Source organism: Sander lucioperca, chromosome 18 (genome assembly GCF_008315115.2).
Source record: "Sander lucioperca isolate FBNREF2018 chromosome 18, SLUC_FBN_1.2, whole genome shotgun sequence".
Taxonomy (NCBI): domain Eukaryota; kingdom Metazoa; phylum Chordata; class Actinopteri; order Perciformes; family Percidae; genus Sander; species Sander lucioperca.
Window position 1 is genome coordinate 1714429 of NC_050190.1, and position 22715 is coordinate 1737143.

Consider the following 22715-nt stretch of genomic DNA (forward strand, 5'->3'; position numbering starts at 1 on the left):
CAGTTGAGAAGCGCGTGGAAAATTTCAAGGCTACCGAGACAGAAAGACGGGATAATCCAGCAGCTAGCAAAAGAGAGGTGGATATGCTATGGAAAAACTGAAAATCGATCCCGACACAATAACGTTCATTTTGTGGGCATTCCCGAGGGCAAAGAAGGAGAAGATGCAGTAAAGTTTTTGGGGGAGCTGATTCGGGAATTGCTGGAAATTGAGGGAGAATGACCATTGACCATGCACATAGAACCGCCAGCCAGCAGCCTGGGGCTGGAAACAGAGCCAGAACTATTTCGAGATTTCTGAGATCATCGGATAGAGTATGTGCATATGTGGGTGTTTGTTTGTTAGGTGGATGGAAGGGGGGGAATGGCATATTGAAAATTAAATTATATTTATTCATATTTATATAAATCTGTTTTTATGACTCTTTGATGCGTCTTTGTGTATATGCACCCTGACCTGCAGAATTTCCCTATTTTGGGATAATAAAGTTGACCTTGACCTCATGGACCGTCGTGTTTTCACAAGATTGACTTTTGGGGAAGTTGGACTGTGCACTGTTCAGGTTCAAATGCACATGGACTGTTCTGTGAGTATTTGAGATTTAGTTGGGTTTATTAATCACCACTATGAGACAATTGTCTCTTAACTTGTTTTATTTGTATTCTGTTTGTATTTATGCATGTGTGAGTTATGTACTTAATGTCTTTATTTATTCTTCTGTACAGCACTTTGGTTGTTTTAAAGTGCTCTATAAATAGTTTGATTGATTGATTGATGTATTTGTTATGGGCTCAGTAACTTAAGCTCTATATGTTTCTCCACCTGGAATGTTAATGGGCTGGTGAATCCCATCAAGAGGAGGAAGGTTATGTCCAGCCCTAAAAGAAACAAAAGATGATGTGGTATTTTTGGCAAGAAACACATATGATGGCTGAGTGAGATATGTGTTTCAGTGTGGGGTCTAGCTGGAGTAGGGGAGTTACTACATTAATTAGCAAAGCATTTACAATTTAATTGAATTAAACAAATTAAGAATAATTTGGGAAGAGTTGTTATCGTGCAGGCTGAAATACAACTGGGAGAGACTGCACAAGACATTGCCATTTTCGAAATCGCCTACTACATACTGCAGACGACTGCAGTAAGCAGTATGCAGTACCTACTGTATACTGTGTTCATCAGTAGTATGCAGTATGAAACAGTTAAATTGTTTTATTCTGCAGTATGCTATAGGCCAGGCTGAGCCTTTGAACAAGCTCTTAAAGCACTGGGCAAAAAAATGAACTCACACCATCCATCCATCTTCATCCGCTTATCCGGGGTCGGGTGTCTGGGTGCAAGATAGGGCCCAAAGTCATTGGCTGTCCTCTGTCTACCATTTACAACAATTTAGTGTCTTTTAATTCAAGTCTAAACAATTTGGAGGGTGTCCAATAGAACCGATGCATAATCTTGAACTGAATAATGCGCACCCTCACATCAAGTGACAGTTTGAATATTCCTAAAATTATGTCCCACTCCTCATTATCCAGTGTAATGCAAATTACTTTTAACGCCACTGATCTCCTTGACGCACAATCAACGGACACGTTTTCTGTGATTAGGCCTTGGGCCGCTCCGTAGTTTGGGAAATCAGGAAGCAATGCAGCAGTAACGTTGTGGAAACCATAAGTTCCAAATATCCACCATCCACCGTCTGGCAGAGTGAATCGCATCTCCGGTCTGATCTACAAGGAGACCCGCGGTGTGCTGAAGGTGTTCCTAGAGAAAGTGATCCGTGATGCCGTCACCTAACACCGAGTTTGCCAAGAGGAAGACGGTGACCGCCATGGATGTGGTGTGCACTCTGAAGAGGCAGGGCCGCACCCTGTACGGCTTCAGGGGTTAAACCTGATCCTAAAACACAAATAAAAGGCTCTTTTAAGAGCCACGCACTTCATCTAAAGATGGACTTCCCGTTCTGAGTAACAGGTTTTATTACTTACATTTTAAACTAAATCAATGATCATTAAAAAGCAGCTCAAGAAATGGATTAAGAAAAAGGGTCTTTTTGTTCAGTTTCAAAAGCCCTTCCAGATGATTCTCTTGACTAGACTAAAGTTTTTTGCATGTACTGTTGATGTGAATTGAGTTACCATCGGAACTTGTTAAACAGTTTAAATGTAAGGACAAGGCATTTTAGATGCTCCATGTAGTACAGAATGCATAATGCATGTTTTGGAGTTGTTGGCAGGGCAAGTTTTACACTTCTCAAAGAGATACTAGCTACTAGTTTTCCCCTGCTTTCAGTATATTTGTGAAGTAATGTTACACACATCTCAGTATTGTCTCTAGAGCTGGGAACAGATGCCTGGGTCCATTTTGGATCTATTTCAAGCCGGAAAAATATCCAGAAATGCTAAACTCTTTCTGTAAATGGACTGTATTTATATAGTGCTTTTCTAGTCTTAAAGACTACTCAAAGCGCTTTTACATAGTACAGGAACCATTCACACACATTCATACACTGTGGCCGAGGCTGCCATGCACCTGCTCATCAGTTAAACATTCACACACATTAACAAACCGATGGCGCAGCATCGGAAGCAATTCAGGGTACAGTGTCTTGCCCAAGGACACTTCGACGTGGGACTGCAGGGCCAGGGATCGAACCACCGACCTTCCGTTTGGTAGACGACCGCTCTACCACCTGACTAACAGCCGCCCCCGCTTATCAAACCTTTGTTCTCTACTCAGTATTTTGAATTAGCAAATGCAATCTAGAAAGATTCATGTTGCAGGCTTCACATTTTAGTCAGTGGTGGTGACTGTTGTTTTTGCTGGTTAAAATGTCAAACATCACCAGCAGCAGATTAGATCACCTTGAGCTTAAGCGTCAATTCTATAATGGCTAAAATGAAACATTTAGCTGTTTTAAAGTTAATGTACTCTCTTTAAGCCCATGTATATACTCAAAGCAGACTTAACTGTCTCAGGATGGATGAAATAATAATCTTCTCATTTGACACTGAAAAAGACATAAAAACGTGTGAACTATCTATTTATTAATTGCAGGAACGTCTGTCTGTCTGTGTGTGTGTGTGTGTGTGTGTGTTATGCGCATATCTCTCGAACCGTTAGTCCGATGGATTTCAAACTTGACAGGTGTCTTGCTACGGGCACGAGTAAGTGCAGTTCCAAGTTTGACGTTGTTTGGATTAGAAATGCAAAAGATATCGTTGGTAAAAGAAGCACACATTGGCTTTTGCTGCTCTAGCCGCTCTAGCCGCTGGCCACTCCCCCTCTCACACTGAGTACCAGAGACAGAGAGCAGCGGAGCTTTGGCAGCTAAAATGTGACATACACCTCAGACCCACAAAAATGTGCAAAGTTGCACTACTTTGGACTGTCTTTGACTTTGAATAAACAAACGACAATTCCTGAATTTAAGGACGAAGTGCAGACAGAGCGTGATGCCCCTTATAGGCAGGCTATCTATCTTATAAAGCGATGCATATCTGTATATATGTGTGGGCATGTTTTGGGGGAAGGTAACCTGCACATCACACGCAGAAGCCACATGCAGAACGCTTTAAAACAGCGGGGGGTACTCTTTTCCTGCTCTTGTATTAAATTGCTGTGAGTTGGCAGAACACAACGTAATCTCGGAGATTATTCCTTCAAATCTCGGGCAGACACAGCAGTTTTCATCAGACTCACCCTGGGTCGGGTTAATTAAGTCTCTCTCCTTCTGTAAGTCATTTTGGGGTACAATTTGGTTTTGAAGAATTCTACAAGCAGCAATACTACAGGCCAAGTGATCAGCCCATTCCAAACATTTGCTAAGCCAGCCAGTCTTGACCTTCCAACACTGTGTGGTTATATCCTGAACATACCTTTTTGTAAAGATTAACATTTACATTTCTGTCATGTGTAAAAGAAGTCACTGACAGTCTTTTCTTGCTTTTTTAACCTGCTGCCTTTCATCTAAGGAATTAAACATGGCTTTGTTACACAGGAAGGTGAAAGAGGTGAACTACAGCTCCCTGTTTGCGAGCACACACTATTCCATCATGTCACAACTGTTAAGGTAATGTCGACACACATACACACGCAGGCACGTAACGATACCCCCCACCCCTCGCACACATGCATCCGAAGGCATAGGGGCCGTTTTAAAAATTAACATGCAGCAAAATATGTGAATAATATATCAAGCGTGTTCTTGAAGATGTGTCCCGTGACAGAGGAGGATGTGGCCTTGTGTGGTTGGGGATTTATGACACCGGTGCCATTCCGTACACGTCGATGAATATTGTAAATCCCCTGGTGGATTGCTCCCTCTACACATCTGGTGGCCTGCCTTGATCAATTAACCAGCTCAGGATTGGACAGGCTTGCTCTTTCCCTCTCTTTCTCCTATACCTCCACCTACTTCCCTCCACTGATGTGCGGAGGAAGCAGTCGCTTGACAATGGTCTCTGAGGAGTGTCAGAAACTGTGGCGTATTTTGTTTTAAAGTACGCTTTCACAGTGTGTGTGTGTGTGTGTGTGTGTGTGTTTGTGTGTTAGATGTCCTCCAGTTCAGACATGCCTGTGTGTATTGGTCAGTGTCTTACCCTCTGTCATGCAGAAGACTCTGAGGAAGGCCAGGAGCTGGGCTGAAATGGGGGGTTCATTACAGTGCAGAGCAAAGATACAGGACCTGAAAACAAAACATTGGTAATATTAATAATGAATCACGAAACACATCCAAGAAATAAAAAAAGAAAATATGTGCACTGTTTACATATAAAACATGTCTGATTGTGTTATAAGAGGCTACACATATAGCACAATCAGCCTGTAATGACAGCAGCAAAAAATTGCAGACAAACCTTAAAGGAATAGTTCGACATATCGAGAAATGGGCTTACCTGCTTTTTCTTTTTGAGAGTAAAATGAGAATATTGAAATCAATCTCATGTCTGTGTTCAGTACAGAACTGGAGTCAGGACATGGTTAGCCTATGTTAGCTTAAAGACTGGGCACAGTGGAAAACAGCTAGCCTGGCTTGGTGGATTTAAGTGGATTTAACATTTGGCTTTTCCATTTGGATTTAACATTTGGCTTTTCCATTTGGATTTAAACTTTGGCTTTTCCATTTCGAAAAGCCAAATGTTAAATCGAAATGGAAAAGTTTCCTTTTTCTTTTTTAAATTCAATTATGGCATGATTTTTCCTAGTAGCGTAGTAAAATAATAATATTTTTAATTTGATCTCGCTTCGTTTTCTCTTTGGACTTTCAATTTGAATTATGAATAAATATATCCTCCATACTCATCCAGCTCTTAGAAAAAAGCAAAATAAGCGTATTTCTCAAAATGGTGAACTATTTCTTTTAATTATCTGTTTGAAATGAGATGGACGAAGATATATATATATATATATAAAATACTATACAATAACAACTGTATACTGAAGGTATTCATTTGTGTTTTGCATTGGGGTAAAGAGATCTATAAAAAAAGAAGCAAACAACTACAAATCTGAAATGTGGAGCTTTTACACACAAATAAGCACAAATAAAAAATCCAGTTAAACATTTTTGTTAGTTGCTATTCTGAAACCCAATTCCGAATAGCAACTAACAAAAATGTTTAACTGGATTTTTTGAACTGATTCTATCAAATGAAACTCTTCTCTTTCTTGTGTCTCTAAACAACAATAATATTAATGTTGCTCTTTGAAGTATTTCTTGTGATTGTGAAAGTCACCGGTGTGACAGAAAATATATGAAACAAGTGTGATCCAGGACTCAGAAAAATCCATTCCCCATCATAACATTACATACTGAGGTAATTTGGAAGAGGACAATATTTCCCCCCTATTTCACCAAAGTGATCGATGTGGTGATCGGTAGCACAGGGTCGACATTATTACATCGCACAAACGCATTAGAGCTGCCTCCCCACTCCTATTAAATTATCCCTCTGTCCACTGCTTCAGCAATTGAGCATCCAGCTCAGGAAAGTGAACACTTTTTGTTGTAGACTTAGGAAGACGAGCTAATTACAGATTTGCAAATGAATACACAAATGTGACCACTTTTCAGACAGAAATGAAGTAGAGACAGAAGGAGTGATTTCTAAGTTGAAAAAAACTTAGAAACTAAGAAATCATCATCGCACTCTTTTTACGAGTACGATGATAGCAGCTGCTCAAAATCTCAACGAGGCCCGACCCTGAATCTGTTGCCGTTTCCTTTGAAAATGATCTCCAAGCATATCTGTCAGTTTAATAGAGCACCACTGCAACAACGGGGATCGTTTCATTTAATTTCCACTGTTGAGATTTAGACTGTCATCAATAAGAGATTATAAGGCGTCTGATTAAAAATGCAGAGAAGAGAATGCTGCATACAATTAAGGGGCTAATGATAAAATGATTAAGCTTCTTGGTGATGAAAGTGTTAGGGCGGATGGTAAATTGATACTTGGTGGGGTGGGGGAGAAAAAAAAGAAAAAGAAACCTGCTGCAACATTTATTTTATGTGTTTCAATTATGCCAAAGGGGGGCCTAATTGGTTAAAATATCTATTATAGGAAGACAAAAGTGCACTGTGGCTATATGAAAGGTGCATGTAGTTAGCCATGAGCCTGAAGCTCTCCTTGACCCATATTAAAAGCTTTAGAGTAACGCTTCAAGCAGAGTTTGCAGAATTAGTTACTAATGAGAGCAGACACTGTACTTGTAGATAAGTAGAAAGAAAGAGGAGTGTTTGTCCTAGACACCCTGTTGTGAGAAAAAGAGGAATTGGACATACGCTGGAATGCCGGCTCGAGCCAGCACCTCAGCCTTCATGGCGTAGAGGCGTTCGCTCTTACTGACGCCTAGCTTGATCTTCACTCGGTCGTGGGCGTTGTCTTGGAAGAAGAAGCCGCTGTGGATCACAAACTCAGCATTGGATCTTGTGCCATAGAAGATGTAGATCTACAGGGAGAATATATCGTCAGCATCAACACCATTATCATCACCTGTATTGATGGCAGTTTATTTTATTGAAGATCCTTTGAATCATACAGTCTTTGCTTAGTTTTCATTTCTTTTCTTTACAGGCTTATGGCACAGTCACTACGTGTGCTGGCTAAGCATGATTTATATTGTCATCAATTTTTTGTTTTAAAAACACATGCTTTAGTTTTTATTAAAGGAGTACACTGATTTATGTCACACCTATAACAAATGGACAGTTTTTTAAAAAAGGATTCAAATTGATGCAGCAGAATCAGAGATAAAACCCTTTTTTTTATTCCACACATTGTTCTTCTTTGTCCAAACCTGGCACTTACATGACCCTCAATTGCAACTTGATTGCCGACAGTTTGGTCAGAGATTCCGATGGGTTATGCTAGAAGCAGCTAATGTAGCCTCTAGCCTGCAGCAAAGATGAGGAGCATGCTACAGAGGTCTGGTAAGCTCACTTCTTTCTAACTCCACACCCCCTAGGTTTTTTTTTTTTCAAACTTGTAGTCTTCAGCCCCAACCAGTGACTGACTCAAGTGACATCACTCAGAAACATTTATCAGACTTCACACAGCTCCCTCTGGAGATTTTTCACATATGCAGTAGTACTCCCCAACACCTGAAAACACACGCTGAGGTGGAAGGGTTGACGTTGACCCTGACCCTCAATTTCCTAGAAAAGACTACTGGAAAGATCTATGAAATCTGATACAAAGTTCTGAAGCTCTGCAGAGTTGAGCATGTTGTCTACAGTGGGTTCTGCCAAAAACACTCAAAGCAGCAGCGAAGTGCGGCCTGCAGCAATAATTAAAAAAGAAATTCAGCCAGGAGGTCCTTTCATTTCTGTCATTATGTGAGCCACAATAGTATACTACCAAAGTACTATGAACCTGTCACAGGTCTCTGTTTTATACTCTTTGTAACCACGATGGTTATGTCAAAGCAAGAGACTAATACGCCTATTTGGGAATTAATACTTCCTGAGTTAATTTCACCAGTGTTTCTTTTTTTATGCACTAGTACAAATAATTTCAGAGACTTAAATTTGGGTGGTAGGGACTTTGAGTAATGAATTTTTTAATTGAATTTTGGCTACAGCCATGGTTCCAGGAATATAAGGACCATATTAATGGGAAATTGTAACTGTCAAATATACTGTAATATATGTAGTGAAGCAGAAAAGAAAATTTATTTGAATGGGTGTGCATAAGACTGACACGACACTGTCTAATTTTTAAAGTTTGTCCTTTTAGAGGACGGATAAGACAAGAGGGGCGCCCTGGATCCCCTGGTTGAGTCCTTAAAGTGGCCATATTATGCTCATTTTCAGGTTCATAATTGTAATTTGAGATTGTATCAGAATAGGTTTACATGGGTTATTTTTCAAAAAACACCATATTTTTGTTGTACTGCATATTGCTGCAGCTCCTCTTTTCACCCTGTGTTCAGGTCTCTGTTTTAGCTACAGAGTGAGACCTCTCAACTTCTGTAAGATCTTTGTTGTCAGTTGCACATGCTCAGTAGCTAGGTAAGGATTACATGAGTTAGCTAGCTGTTTCTGCAACTTCGGCCTGTACAAGGCAGGATTAGCCGGGAGACTTCTTCTAAATGAGGGCACACTTCCAACTTTGTGTGGAATACCTGCAGAACAGGGACATGTAAGTAGTTCTATACAATTTATTTTGTAGATTAGGGTGAATTTGTGTGTGTTGTAGCAGTGTTTTGCCATTGAGAATGAGCTAGCATGCTAGCGCTAGCATGCTAACGGTTAGCCGCCTAGGCCCCTCGTCTCGGCTAGTTACGTAGAAAGCCGTGCAGATTTTGACCAGCTCACCCGGAGACTGAAGGCAGGACACATTCAGAAACCGTATCTCACTCTAAACAGCATGGATGGATTTTTTTCAAAGTTTGTATGTGTGTGGAAGCACCAGAGACACAAAATAACTCCAAATCCCAGAAAAAAATATTTTTTCATAATATGGGCACTTTAACGCAGTGGCCTGAGTTCAAGTCCAACCTGCGCCCCTTTGCTGCATGTCGTCCCCTCTCTCTCTCTCTCTCTCCCTCCTTTCCTCTTCAGCTATTTTATTAAAATAAAGCCCAAAAAATAAAACATGACAAGAGGGAAGGAAATTCCTCCACTGGTCCAACACTGAAAGTCAGATCCCCTCACTGTCGACCTGATGCCAATCATATTCGTTCCTGTCGTTTCTCTCACCTGCCTACTTTTACCTGTCTCTCCATCTTTTACTTTGCTGCCAACATTAATAGCATTGATAAGAGGTGTGTGTGTGTGTGTGTGTGTGTGTGTGTGTGTGTGTGCAGACAGAGAGAAGCAAGCCAGACAATAAATAATATGTAGAGTATGTAGTAGTAATAATATATGTATGAGTAGTAATAGCGTCTTCACCTGTTCATTCTCCTTGTAGTCCTGCAGTGCCACACATTCACAGCGATCATCCTCCAGGTTGTAGCCAGTGGTGATCTGCAGATCAACAACAACCTACTAATTCAACCTTTACCAGCACTCAATAAAAACATTTCAATGTTAATCAAATAACAATGTTTTTAGGTGTGTGTGAGTGTGACAAAAATACTTTACCAGTCCATTTGTGTGGTTGCACATGTCCCAAACGGGGATGAGGGCCAGAATAATCCGGCTGCCGTCCTCAGTAGGGATCTGGTTCTGGCGGGTCATCACCGAGGACACTGCCCACCTGTCACATACGATCAACCAATCACTGCCTGTTACAGTGAAGTTTATTTACAGGCAGCTCTTTCTTCATAAAGGAAAAGGAAGTTCATGGACTCTAACATTGGTATTGCCAAACAGAGAGAAGCCTTGCTTCAGTGAGGATGGAGAGAAGGAAGGAGGATGAAAAGGAGAGTGGAGGACGAACAAAAAGAATTGTCCTTTGCCATTCCCTTAAGAAATATTATATTACTAATTATCTAACATTATTTTAAAAAGATAAAGATAGAAGCTAAAGCCTACAGATCACGTTGTAAAAGTGAACTACCACATCTGACGATCAAGATAGAAAAAGACAATGAAATTAAGCTGAAACTTTGCACATTTTCAGTGTCACAACCAGTTAAAAAAAACAGATCACCAGATCTTCTTCCAAACCTCTCCGGGTAACAAGTATCACTATGGCCGAGGCACAACATTTAACCACTTAAAATCCACAAAACCATCCTGAAAATGAAGAAAATCTAAAACGATTGCATGACAGTCTATGGAGCAGTGATATAGTTGTCCAATGCTATGCTATGATTGGCCATTCTGAGTTTGAGGTGCAGGACTTGGTGAAGAGTCAATTCCGGTTTATTACTACTTGGGTACTATGTTTTATAGTTTTGGCCATTATCTACATAAGTTATGGTAAACATTTCACTCACTAAGTGAGCTGACGATTTGTGCAATTGAGTGCAATGTTATTATTACCAATAGGAATGATGGCCAAACCTAGGAAAAAAAGACCTAAGTTAAAATAAACCAGAAATATTCTAAGGGAGATATTCTTATAGGAACGACATACATAAAAATGTAGGAGATGATATGGCCCATTATGCACGCACGCACGCATGTACATCCCAAGTTGTTGCAGCCCTCTTACTACCAACCTGTGTGTGTGTCCTTGGCTACCAAATATGAAAACGAGTAGTCTGCACCTATAGCCTCGCTCTGAGATGGTGTTTAGGAGTGGTTGGTAATTAACTACCTTGGTGTAGAAAGCCTCCTCCATGCTGGAATCAAAGGTACAACCTACCTCCAAAATATGCACCTCACTGGACTCCTCATTGATAATAACATCTGGTGTATTGGCAACCAGTTGTAAGAAAGTACTAGGGTTACTATTGCAGTGCTGAAACATGGATGGTTTTACCTAAGAATGTTTGTACACACACACACACACACACACACACACACACACACACACACACACACACACACACACACACACAGACACACACACAGACCTGTAGTCCTCAAATGTGAAGCTGTCCTTCAGGAGCAGCTTGCTTGCAGCAGGATGAGTCTGGGATGGAGGGAAGAAGGTGGTCGAATAGAAAAAGGGAGAGAGAAGAAAAAAACACAAATCAGAATGAGGAATTTCATTATGCAGGTATGCTGGAGAGGGGCTGCCTGACAGGGAAGCCTAACAAGAAGGACTAGGAGTAGACGCCACTGGGGCAGGCGTGTATGTGTGTGTGGGTGGTCCGTTAGTGCAGTGTGACACTCGCCCCCTCACATACATCACTGTCAACTTAATTTGTTGTGGCCAGCAGCCGTCATAAATCTGCCTCATCAATTTAGGCCTGAAACGGGGTGTGTGTTTCTGTGTGTGTGTTGGGGAGTATGAGTCTGTCAATGCCGCCGGTTTCTCCATTTAAAGCCACAGCCACCACCTACCAGAGCCATTTGCAAATAGTCCTGAGCTTAAACAGGAGAGAGAGAGAGAGAGAGAGAGAGAGAGAGAGAGAGAGAGAGGATGAGAGAGGAGTTCATTGGAATGCATAATGAAGAAAGGGAGGAGACGGAGGGAAACAGAGAGGGGGAAAAGAGTGAGAACTAAGTAAAGAGATAGAAAAGTAGACGTAAAAAGGAAAGCAGGTTAAGAAAGAGTACAAGAGAGGTGGCAAAACCTCTTAAAAACAAGGTGTTTTTTCCTTTTTATGGTCAAAAGGGATGAGCAAAATACATAAAAAATATTCAAAACATTTCGGAGTTTGCAATATGTATAATTGCCAGTGTAACAGTGTGGCTTTAGCCCAGGCTTAAATGGTTTTGGAACCCCACTCTGATGCGATTTTAGACATGACGAAACAAGGCCCGTCATCTGCAGAAATCTCTGTGCGCATATCACAGGAAAGTGGGGGCGCAAGAGGATTTTCTGCAAGAAATGTGAGGAGATTTTGTGCTGAAAATAACTCAAGCTCTATGGCACTCCCCGAGACGATGCTGAACTTGCATTCGGCAGTGAAGGGGAATCTTAAAGGAAACCTAACGTTGAAGTTAGCTTCCGATTTGCAGCGTCCTATTCGGCAGTTGAGGTAAAAATAACATACATTGGTGAGCGACTGATCCTGTTTTTTTTAACTCCTTACTGTTGTAAAAGCATGTTAAACATTTTAGATAAAGCATTAAGGATGTCTGAAACACACTTTAAGATTTGTGAAGGCTTTATTATACTTATGAGAACTGTTGCCATGTAAATGACAACATCCGGTCTCAGAATATGAAAAAACAGGCCTTTTCTCGTTCATGTTTTCTAGTGATTTTATTTTTTGTTATATGAAATAGTAATAGAAAATCAAAGCATTTTTATTTTCTATTTCGCTCATCCCTTTTTAACCATAAATAAGGAAAAATGCCTTTTTTCAAAACCATAATAATAATAATAATAATATATATATATATAGTGATTTTAAAGCCTTTTAGAGCTCTTTGAGATTAGAATACAACAGAAAAAGTCTCTTTTTGACGAAGAAATACATTTTATTGCATAATAATATATGATTAGATGATAATTATGGATTCATTATGTGTTTATTGCTTTAATGTTGCAGCTGGTAAATTTATAGCTAATCATCAATCAATAATTCAATTTATATATATAAAAAACTTTACATACTGCTAGTAGCTCGTGAATTCGTCCCTGTGAACCAATTAAGCCTTATTGATACAATAATCAGGGTTGTCAAAATAACATGTTAATTTCAATTAAATAACTATAGAAAAAATTATGCAAATGAATTGCGCTGTATGATAACAATTGAGATTTTGAGAATTCATATAAACTAATATAACATCACTCCCCCCTCAGCTTTCACATTAGTAATGTTTCATACCCAAGTAAACCTTGCTCTAAAATTAACTTGATCACATCAGCTCTCTATGCTCTGCTAAAAATAGCTGCTGAATGTGAATTCCACAGACTTACAGGAGCTGAATCTGTCGATGGAAAAACAATTTTTTTCAGCAGATATCGTAGTTGTAACAAGATTGAGCAAGCAAAGCAGTTTTGTGTTTATATGTGTGGTATTTACTCCGTTTGGGACATCCCAAAATCTCTACAAAGCTAACTAGGGCTGAACGATTTGGGGAAAACATCTGATTGCAATTTTTCAGCCAAATACTGCGATTACGATTCGATTTGTGATTTTTGTTTTTAGTTTAGCTAAAGTTTAATATTCACTGTGTAACAGATAAAACATGTCATGGATCATTTCAACATGAGACACCATCAAAATTACTTTATATTCTTATGCTAGGATGAGAACATATATATAAATTGCCAGCAATAAGTGTTTTTCTTTTATTCAGCATGGAACATTGAACAATCAAACAGAACATTTAACACAAAAGCTAAAATTATAATAAAAAAACAATTCCAATTAAAAATATCAGTACTTTCCTGTGAACTGCAATTTCTGATATGCCTCAGTTCAATAGCAGCATCTACATATTGCACCTTCTACGATATAGTTAAATAAAGTAATCTGTGATATGGAACATTGTTCAGCATTTATCTTGAAAAACAGTCAATATAATAAAAAGAGGAATAGAAAATGTTAAACGAAATGTTACACCAAACATTCAACTTAATAGTGCACATTCGATTAATTGCGGTCTTCACGTTTAGCTTGTCGCATTCTTTCAAATTGCAATTTCGATTTGAGAACGAATTATCGTTCAGCCCTAAAGCTAACGGTAGCTCAATTGACTGGCTGACTAACGTTTAACAGGGACCAGAAATCGTCTCTGATGCCTGAAGTTCGTGGACGTATAGTAGCTAAATATATCCATTTAAAAAATAAGTATTTATTTATTTTTAAGATATCTTACAACATGATTGAGCTAGCAGGCAGTTGTGTTTATATGTGCAGTATTTATTCAGTTTGGGAAATCCTACGATCCCTAAAAGCTAATGTTAGCTTTAGTTGGCTAGTTGGCTGGCTGACTACACAGGGACCAGAAATTGTCTCTGTTGCTGCGAGTTTGCAGACAAACTTTATCCTTTGGAAGGGAATAAAATTGAAGTCTGGGGTTTCTTTTACGAATGTTACTATAGCCAACAGCACAGCACATGCCAGGTATACTGTACATGTGTGTTTCACGTATCCATCTCGTACATAGATATGAGTCTTGTAGTTGTGACTGGACACAAAAATGGCGGCGACAAAGCACTGTGATGTCAGGTGGTCCCTATGAATACCTATACTATAGATATTTTGTTGAGTTTTGTATAAGGTTGGGAACTGAAACCCGGTTCCAAATTAGAATTTATTCTAAAATGACAAGAACCAGATGAGATGAAAAGGATCTGTAAGCACACAAGTCAGCCGTGCACAATGTTCTGCAGGTTTTCTACTCCGCTCCGATCGCCTATAGCTGTTTGCTGTCAGAGTACAACCTTACTTGAGACCACCTTTTCAAATGGATTTGGGTACTGTACACAATGTTCACACTGATCAAACATACTGGACTTTTGGATCAAGTGCACTCAGGTCCAGGCTCATGTCCCCTCAGCCCGCTCTGTCTGAAAACATTTTTGTACGTTATTCGGGAGTTCGTTACGTTTGATTTACGGGATAGGGATTCCGGTGGCGCCAGAGGTTCTGCCGGATGTCCCTCATTTTTCGGCTGGATGTCCCTCACCTTCCTCTTTCTTTGTGTTGGCATTCTAAACTCCAGTTGATTTGGAAAACATCCTCCGAGCTAGAACCGACAATAGAATTGTATTTCTCATTTTTATTGAGTAAAATTCTTGTCACACACTTAACAGCCATTTTAATTCCCATGCAAGTAAACCAGAGCACGTTTTTTTCTATCCAGGAATGTTGTGTGGACTAACAAGACCTTCCTCCGCAGAACTGTTGAGATAGGTCTGGCAATGCAGGACTACTTGGGAGTAAATCACTTCTTTCACATATCTTATATGAGGTTTCCAGTTGATTTTGTGGTCCTATATCACACCCAGAAATGTAATGGCAAATGGCCCCTTCCCTATTTCCTACACCCCCACTTCCAGGGCCCTTGCTCGGATCCTGAACTGCTCCCAACTGATAGTCCCGTCGCTGCGTTCATTGTCGCTAGAGACCTAAATCAGGCTAACCTTCAGCAGGTTATGCCTGTCTCAATCAATATACTGACTGTGCCACAAAAGGAATAAACACTCTGGATCAATGATAAATGCCATTTAGACAGTTATAGAGCGGAATCGCGACCCGCATTCAGTAGTAGCGACCATGCGGCCATCTTGCTGAGGTCAAACTAAGTTAACAAACTATGGTGCATGCCTCCATCAGGTCAGGAAATGGTCAAGCCAATCAGAGGCAGCCCTACAGTCTGCACTACACATCTGGAGCATGTTCCAGGACACTACTGATGACTTCAATAGTTCAATGAGTCTGTGGTAGATTTAATTTGTAAAACAACAAAAGCAACCATTCCCAAAACTATAGTTAAATCATTCCACAACCAGAAACCATGGATTACCAGAATAATCCGGGATGGCATAAACACATGCAGTGCAGGGCGGCAAGGAGGGCAATTCCAAAAGCATGTGGCAAGGTCTAAGAACTTTGACAGTTTACAAGCCCACCCCCTCCTCCTTGTCAAGTGCTGATGCGTCTATAGCAAGTAAGCTGAACACATTTTATGCTCGCTTTGAGGCCATAGGCAGCCAACAAGCAAAAACAGCTGCAGCAGAGGTTAATGGATGGGTAGGTGCACCTCTCACACCCAACTCACTTTCTGAGCATGATGTCAGGAGGGCTGTCAAGCATGTGAACACCAGAAGCTACATACTGACTGGTGAGAAAGGCAAGGCAGAGACTTAGATTTCACTTAGATGCCTGAGGAAATTCCGGGAACCCCTTTCAAATACTGAGAAATTTCTACTCCTGCATTATTGACAGCATCCTGACAGGGAACATCACTGCCTGGTACGGAAACAGCACTGAACAGGACGGAAAGGCTCTGCAAAGAGTGGGTAATTTGGCTGAACACACAATAGACAGTGCCCTACCCTGCCTAAAGGATACTTAGACAAGGCATTGCAAGAAAATGACTAAGAGAATCATTTTCTCCCTGTTGAGATCGGAAAGAAGGTACCTGTGCCAAAAAAGTGTTGACACTGGTGACTTTAAGGAAGGAAGGATTTAACTCTTTCTGTCAGCATGCCGCACGAAGACAGGCAGGCTTGTTTACTTCATAGATGAAATGGCGGTTAGTAGGGCTGAACGATTTTTGAAAATAATCTAATTGCGATTTTTTTCAAAAATATTGTGATTGCGATTTAATATGCAATTCTTTTTTAAGCTCTTTGTCTTCTGTATTATTCAACAAAGACAAGCAATACATCATTGTATAGTATGAACAACACAAGATTAGATAGATTAAACAGCTGGAGGCCAGGCCTGTATGTGATGATGAAATGAGATGATGCATGAATTTATATGAATGACATCTTTTATTTAACTACTTCAGTCACAGTAGTGTATTGAGCACTGACCAAGCCTGGTGTAAACATTCATATGAAAGTCAGAAACAAATCACACAAACTAAAGTGCAGATTGCAGAAATATAAAAACAAAGATTTAGCACACTTAGTAGTATTTAGATTGTTTAATTATTATTTACTGTAATAAACATGTAAACATGTGGATTGCACATTTTAAACACTGTCTTTGAACTTTACCAGACAGTTAAACAAGTAAAAATATAGTATATACAGTATATACAATGGTGTATTTTTTTTTTTTTACAGCACACACAGAGGAGCTGCTTCCAGCCCCTCCCTCCCCTCATGAAGTTGCGTGCTGCGTGCATGACAACGTTCATCAACGTTGCACTCAGAGAGAGAGAGGCTATCGTTACGTTAGTAGTAGCATGCTGCTGCTGGTCTTGTCGTGGGATTAACTGTACTAATAAAACCGTTGAAACAACGTGGCCACGCTGCTGTGAAAGCTCCCAGAACGTCATTTAACAGTCTGGTTGTTACCCCTCCCTGCGGCAGTCTCCTCCACTCCATATCTTTATAACGGAGCTAGCTAACTGGAGCTAACCGCTAATCAGAGCTAATCGTTGCTAACCGAGCCTTGAGTTCTGTGTGCCTGTATCCATTAACTGCATGTATGGACTCGAGCCCGAATAAAACCCTTCATTTTATAAAATGGCTTTAAGAGTTTTAAACTACAACTCAGAGTTGTTTGAATGACAGAAATCTGCTTAAGGTACGCCGTAGCGTTAGCGTGCTAAGTTGATGCTTTCTCTACAGAGCGCAGACTAATTTGCTCTCACGAATCACGTGACCAAATCGCAGCCTTTGCGATTAGGAAATTGCATTTTTAACATATCGCAATATTATTGCAAATGCAATTAATCGTTCAGCCCTAGCGATTAGTATAAACAACATGATTTAAAATGTAAAAGAACATTCATTGCGTCTTGGAGAAAAACTTACGACTGGGTTGAGTGAGTGTGTAGTTGGGGTTTTGAGCAAAAGCGAGAGAAAGACGGCGGCTGCACTGTTTAGGCTAGTTGTTTAGGAACCGATAAGCAGAACCGTTTTACTTTTTTTTTTAATGATTCCTTTGGAAGTGGAATTTTGGAACCGGTTCTCGATACCAAACCCTACTCACATTTTGCTTTATGATGAATCATGCACAAGTTGAAGGAGCTGATACGATGACATCCACTGGAATTGGACCTGGTTCAATTTCATGTGACAGATAAAATTGATTAGTGTAGTGACAAGCTTATTTTTACACTGTAAAATGCCCTGTCTAGTACGTTCTTGGTCGCAAAAAACCTTGGCAGTACTTAATGTACAGTATCAGTCAACAATTAAAACTTTGCTGAAGTTGTCGATAGCTCCGTGACTAACGTCCTTTCCTTTCATTTAAGGATAATACACCCTCTGAGTCCAATAAATGTCTGTAATTTATTTTCCGTCTTGATTAGTTGTGCAATTAACATTTAGTGATCTTCAGTGAGGTTAAAGTTTCTGTGATTGATCTAGTCTTGAGTTTTTTGGGAGAGTGGTGTGAGAGCGGAGTCACTAACAAAACGTGAAAACATCAAGATCTGGCCTAAACATCATGGAAGGGGCAACATTTTCATTCAACTATTCAACCTAATCTCTAACCCACTTCTGGAAAATGAGAGAGATGGCATTAAGTTTGGAATGAATACAGATGTCAAACTTACAGAAGCATATTGCTGCCACGCCAGAAGAAGGGATCAGTATTATAATTATTTAATTAATTAAATATTACTATTATATTAATTCCTTTTATATATTAAATATATTATTATTATTTTAAATGCTATATTGTTTGTCCGCATTGCAACCAGTCATATTAGGAGGCAATGTGGCCTAGTGTTCTTTGATTAATTTAGTATGCAGTTAACACAGTCATCATTTTGTTTTAATGTAAATTGAACTCCTGGCATTTCTCCTGATGTTTCTCACCTATTTGGAAAAGGAAAATAACGGGAGTAACAGGCGAACCACCTCAATGCGCCCCTGCCTTACAATACTAACCAAATGCCTAAATGAGAATGTATGCTCTATTTATAACATTTACTCTGTTATATCATTATCTTGGTTCGATCATCGTTCCATGTTTAGTATATGTAGTAGCGAAGTAAAACATTTCGTGTTCTACCGTATATAACAGTAGGCTATAGATCTGATAGAAAACTGAGGATGTACATCAGCAATGGCGCTGGGTCACATCCACATAGACATCACTGCACAGTCGTAGCCAGGTAGTGTATTTTCTGGTAGAAAACTTAAATGATAACACTAAAGACCTGAAATACAGGTGATAACGTGCAACCCATATGGTAATATACTGTAGGTTGGGAAATGTTTACATGCAAGAACACATCTCTGTTTGGGGACATGTCAGTAGTGGTTTTGCCTGTCTGTATACATCAGCATATATCGGTCTGTGTGGCTGATCATACATCCAACACACTGGACAGACAGAGGACAGGGAGGTGGAGATGGGGGGTAGAAATAGAGAAATAGAGCGAGAAGGGCTTTTGAGGAAGGTACATTCAGGTCAATTCAATTCAAAGCCAATGTGACAAGCTAAATTTCCAGCCCGGTCATCTGAGGAGGAGGGAGGTGGGGGCAGAGCGAGGGGCTCTATGAGGAGGTGAGAGAGTAAGAGTGTGTGTGTGTGTGTGTGTGTGTGTGTGTATGTAAGAAGATGTATCAAAGATCAATCTACTTTAGATGAAACCACGGCCCCTTAAAAAAAACACTCAGAACCACTTTACAGTGTTATAAAAGGAAACTAGAACTGCAAGCATTTATGACGGGGCCCAAGCCACCCACGCCAGTCGCCCCCGACGCCCGGGGGAGCACGCGAAAGCCGAACCCGAAGCCCAGCGGCGGGGAGGCAAACGTCGCTAAATATTGAGAGGCACAAGGCACGACGTCTGCGGTACGTCGCCGTTGCAAACGTAGCGGTCAACACTTCACCTCCATGCATATGCAGACTACCTTTAAGAATTCTCTACAACAAACAAACTTCTTAACCCCCCTGACCGCAGGGGATAGCAGAGAGAAATGAGAGAGTGATTGTAGGGTGGAGGCAGGTGTGGTGGTTGAAGGAGCAGGGGAGGTGGTCAAGTTGTTGCAAATGGCGTCATAGGCGCCGATTTATGTTTTCCTCCATGGGTGCTTCGTGGGAAATTATGAATCGTGCCACCAACATAACCAATCACACTATAACAGACGCTCCACTTAGCACCAACTGCAGTGTTTAATTGCACGGTATCGGTGCCTATGAATGGTGTTGATTTTGGATTGAAAAAGTGAGAGAAAAGAGTTGAATTTGTCTGTCTGTGTGTCTGTGCGTGTGTGTGTGTGTGCGCGCATCAGTCGCGGGGGAAACGGAGCAGCCCCGCCCGCTGCAGAGAGCCGACAGATTGAAACGGCAGCCGCTGACTTCCGAGTGAAAAAAGGTTACAGCGTACATTGATGTTAAAATGTCTACATGTTGGCAGGATGGTCTGAAATGTTTTGCACGGTCTTTCGCTGTATATTTTGCTGGTAAATGTGAGATGTTCGAGTCACACACACGTCTCGTCTTCATATCAGAAACTAGAAAATGAATTTGACCCGTTCTCACTCCCGCTTGGTCAGTGGCTGCCATAGACTGTATATAAGAATTACTGTAAGTAGGCTACAATAAAACCTTTGTGAGTAAAAAGTCAATACTTATCAATGCACTCACCTGTATAGACAGGCATAAACATGTTGAAAGCGATATTTCAATCTGCAAATAGTGCATGTTTATCTTAGTTTGCCAGGAATCTTGAAATTTGGACAAATTCTTCTAAACTTAACGGCTGGCTGAACAAACCAAACTCTCTGCTGGAGCGGTAAAACTATGGAGGTATTATAAGACCAAAACAGACAAAATAAAAAAAAAAAAAAAAAAGAATAGGCATATTTGGTATAAATTCATTTCATTTTCTTTATTTGAAAGTCCGGCCTCCAGAGTGTCTGCTTAGAAAAATTCTGGCCCTTGGAAAAATGTAGTGGATGACCCCTGATGTAAACTGTTTTTTTTTTTTTTTACACTTACACACAGGCGGGGAAGAATAATGGAAAAAAATAATGTCTGATGATTAATCAGTAGAAAAACAATAGGGTTCTACAGCCCTGCTGTATGAACGGCATAGCTTTGCTATTGCCTGTTCTTACAGACTCGGGCTTGGACCCCTAATAAATCCACACACAATCAAACATTAAAAGCAGCTCTAAAAATGTGAGTTTTGCCTTTTGATTTAAACATGGACAGATTTTTGCAGTAGCGAATGTGGTTTTGGGAAGAGAGGGAGGGGCTCTGTCACCCCAGGTCTGGCGCTTGTTCCTGAGTGGAGGAGACAGGAGGTTGGCATCAAATGAGAGGAGGCTGTGGGAACAAGTGTGGGGTTGGAGCAGGTCGTGACATAAGACGGTGTCTGGTTATGGAAAGCTTGTTGAGGAAGTAGAAGGACTATACATGTTATCTGTTGTGGGACAGGTAGTCAGTGAAAGTTCTGGAGAACAGGGGTGATGTGGTTACAGAAGCGTGAATGGGTGAGCAGATGAGCAGCAGATTTCTGGAGTTTATTTAGGACTTTGGATGATATACCAAAGAATGTTATTTCAGAGCGTTTTACTCGCATTTGCGACTAGATGTGTGGTAACTGTAAAATGGATTTAGGAGTGCGACTAACGTTAGAGTATATTCACAGCAGGTTTTTTGAAAAGTCTAACCACAGTTGCGACCGCTTAATCAGCATTGCTATCCCTGTTAACTAAACAAGCTGCAGAGGCGACGTCTCTCTGCTGCGCCCTGTACATAAAAACCACATACAAGATCTGCGGTAAAAACCTCTCTGCCATTGTTTTCCTATGGCACAGCCAGATTTGCTCAGATTTGGCGTTGAGTGCTCCAATCACATGCATGCCGAACTGTGGAGGAAGTCTGTTACACAACTCAATTCAACATCACTGACAATTTTCTGATCAATAGAAAATGTATTACAAAATAGAAAACATTAAACTTGACAACAGTTTGTATTCATAACGCGATTGTATCATTGTACAAATTAGCTACAAGTGTCACTGTACACAAACAGTAAAAGCAGTTACCCATGTGGGCTAAGTCACTCTAAAGCTGACTGGATTGAATTCTCCAGGGCTCTGTCTAGATTCAGTGGGACACTTGAAAAACTTCCTCTAAAACACCTCAATATTTTTGTGCTGCGCATAGAGCCTGCATAACAGAGAAAACTAATAATGGACTAATACATATGATAATGAACAGATAAATACAAACCAAATTCTCTTTCCCATCCCGAGTACTTGTAAGCCTGTATACTGGTTTGATTAAGGGAAAAATGTTTACATCAATGATGTGTCTAACTTAGTCAAAGTTAATGGACAATGTTTCCCTGAAGTAGAGTTTTTAATGTCAAGATGCCGACCATATTATCTGTTCAAAGAATTCAACAGTGTTTTTGTTGCAGCTGTTGACACATCTATGCACATTCAGAAAATGCACTACAGGAATGCACTACTGCATTTGTTTTGTTTTTCTTGTGTAGCATAAAGGTAGCATAAAAGTCTCAGGAGAGGAGGAGTTCATTGGTGACTTTGAGGAGGGCCGTTACTGTGCTGGCCTGTGAGCGGAAACTGGATTGAAATGGTTTGAACAGGTCATTGGAGATAAGGTGGGCTTGTAAACACACTGCCATGGCATCTGTGTAAAGGATGAACTCTGCAAAGTATTTTTTTTTTTGAGAATATCAATGCATTCCTTCCACAGTTATTCAAATTATTAAGATCTGAGGTGGAGTACTGCGGCTGCATGGTTCGAGGGGAGCGCTAGCACAAATCTAGCATTAGGTTGTGACAGGACCACAACACTAAGAAAATGAGCAGCATTCAGACAATGTGTCACAGAGTCTCCACAGTATCCAGACAATGTGGATTAACACTACAATCAACATCAATAACCTTTTAAACCAAGAGTAATGGGTCAGTAACTAAAGCTCCTCCACCTCTTTATGTCAGTGACATTAAATCATTTAGAACACAACACTGCCACCTAGTGGAGTCCACTGAAATGGCATGATTTTCAAAAAGGGAGTAACCAAAGCATTGGTCTTTAGTTACCCCTTGTATGTAAAAAAATAATAATATGTA

The 22715-nt window shown here is 40.3% G+C and overlaps 1 protein-coding gene across 3 annotated transcripts in view; it reads right to left on the minus strand.

Annotated features, from left to right (window-relative positions):
- Window positions 1-22715, minus strand: part of setd3 (SET domain containing 3, actin histidine methyltransferase) — a 55737-nt gene that overhangs the window by 5958 nt on the left and 27064 nt on the right. For all 3 annotated transcript variants that reach the window (XM_031280367.2, XM_035994797.1, XM_035994799.1), the window contains exons 7-11: window positions 10969-11027; window positions 9587-9701; window positions 9395-9469; window positions 6785-6951; window positions 4599-4684 (exon numbers count right to left, since the gene is read on the minus strand). In XM_031280367.2, coding sequence (XP_031136227.1) covers window positions 4599-4684; window positions 6785-6951; window positions 9395-9469; window positions 9587-9701; window positions 10969-11027 — 502 coding nt within the window. The remainder of the gene's footprint in view (window positions 1-4598; window positions 4685-6784; window positions 6952-9394; window positions 9470-9586; window positions 9702-10968; window positions 11028-22715) is intronic.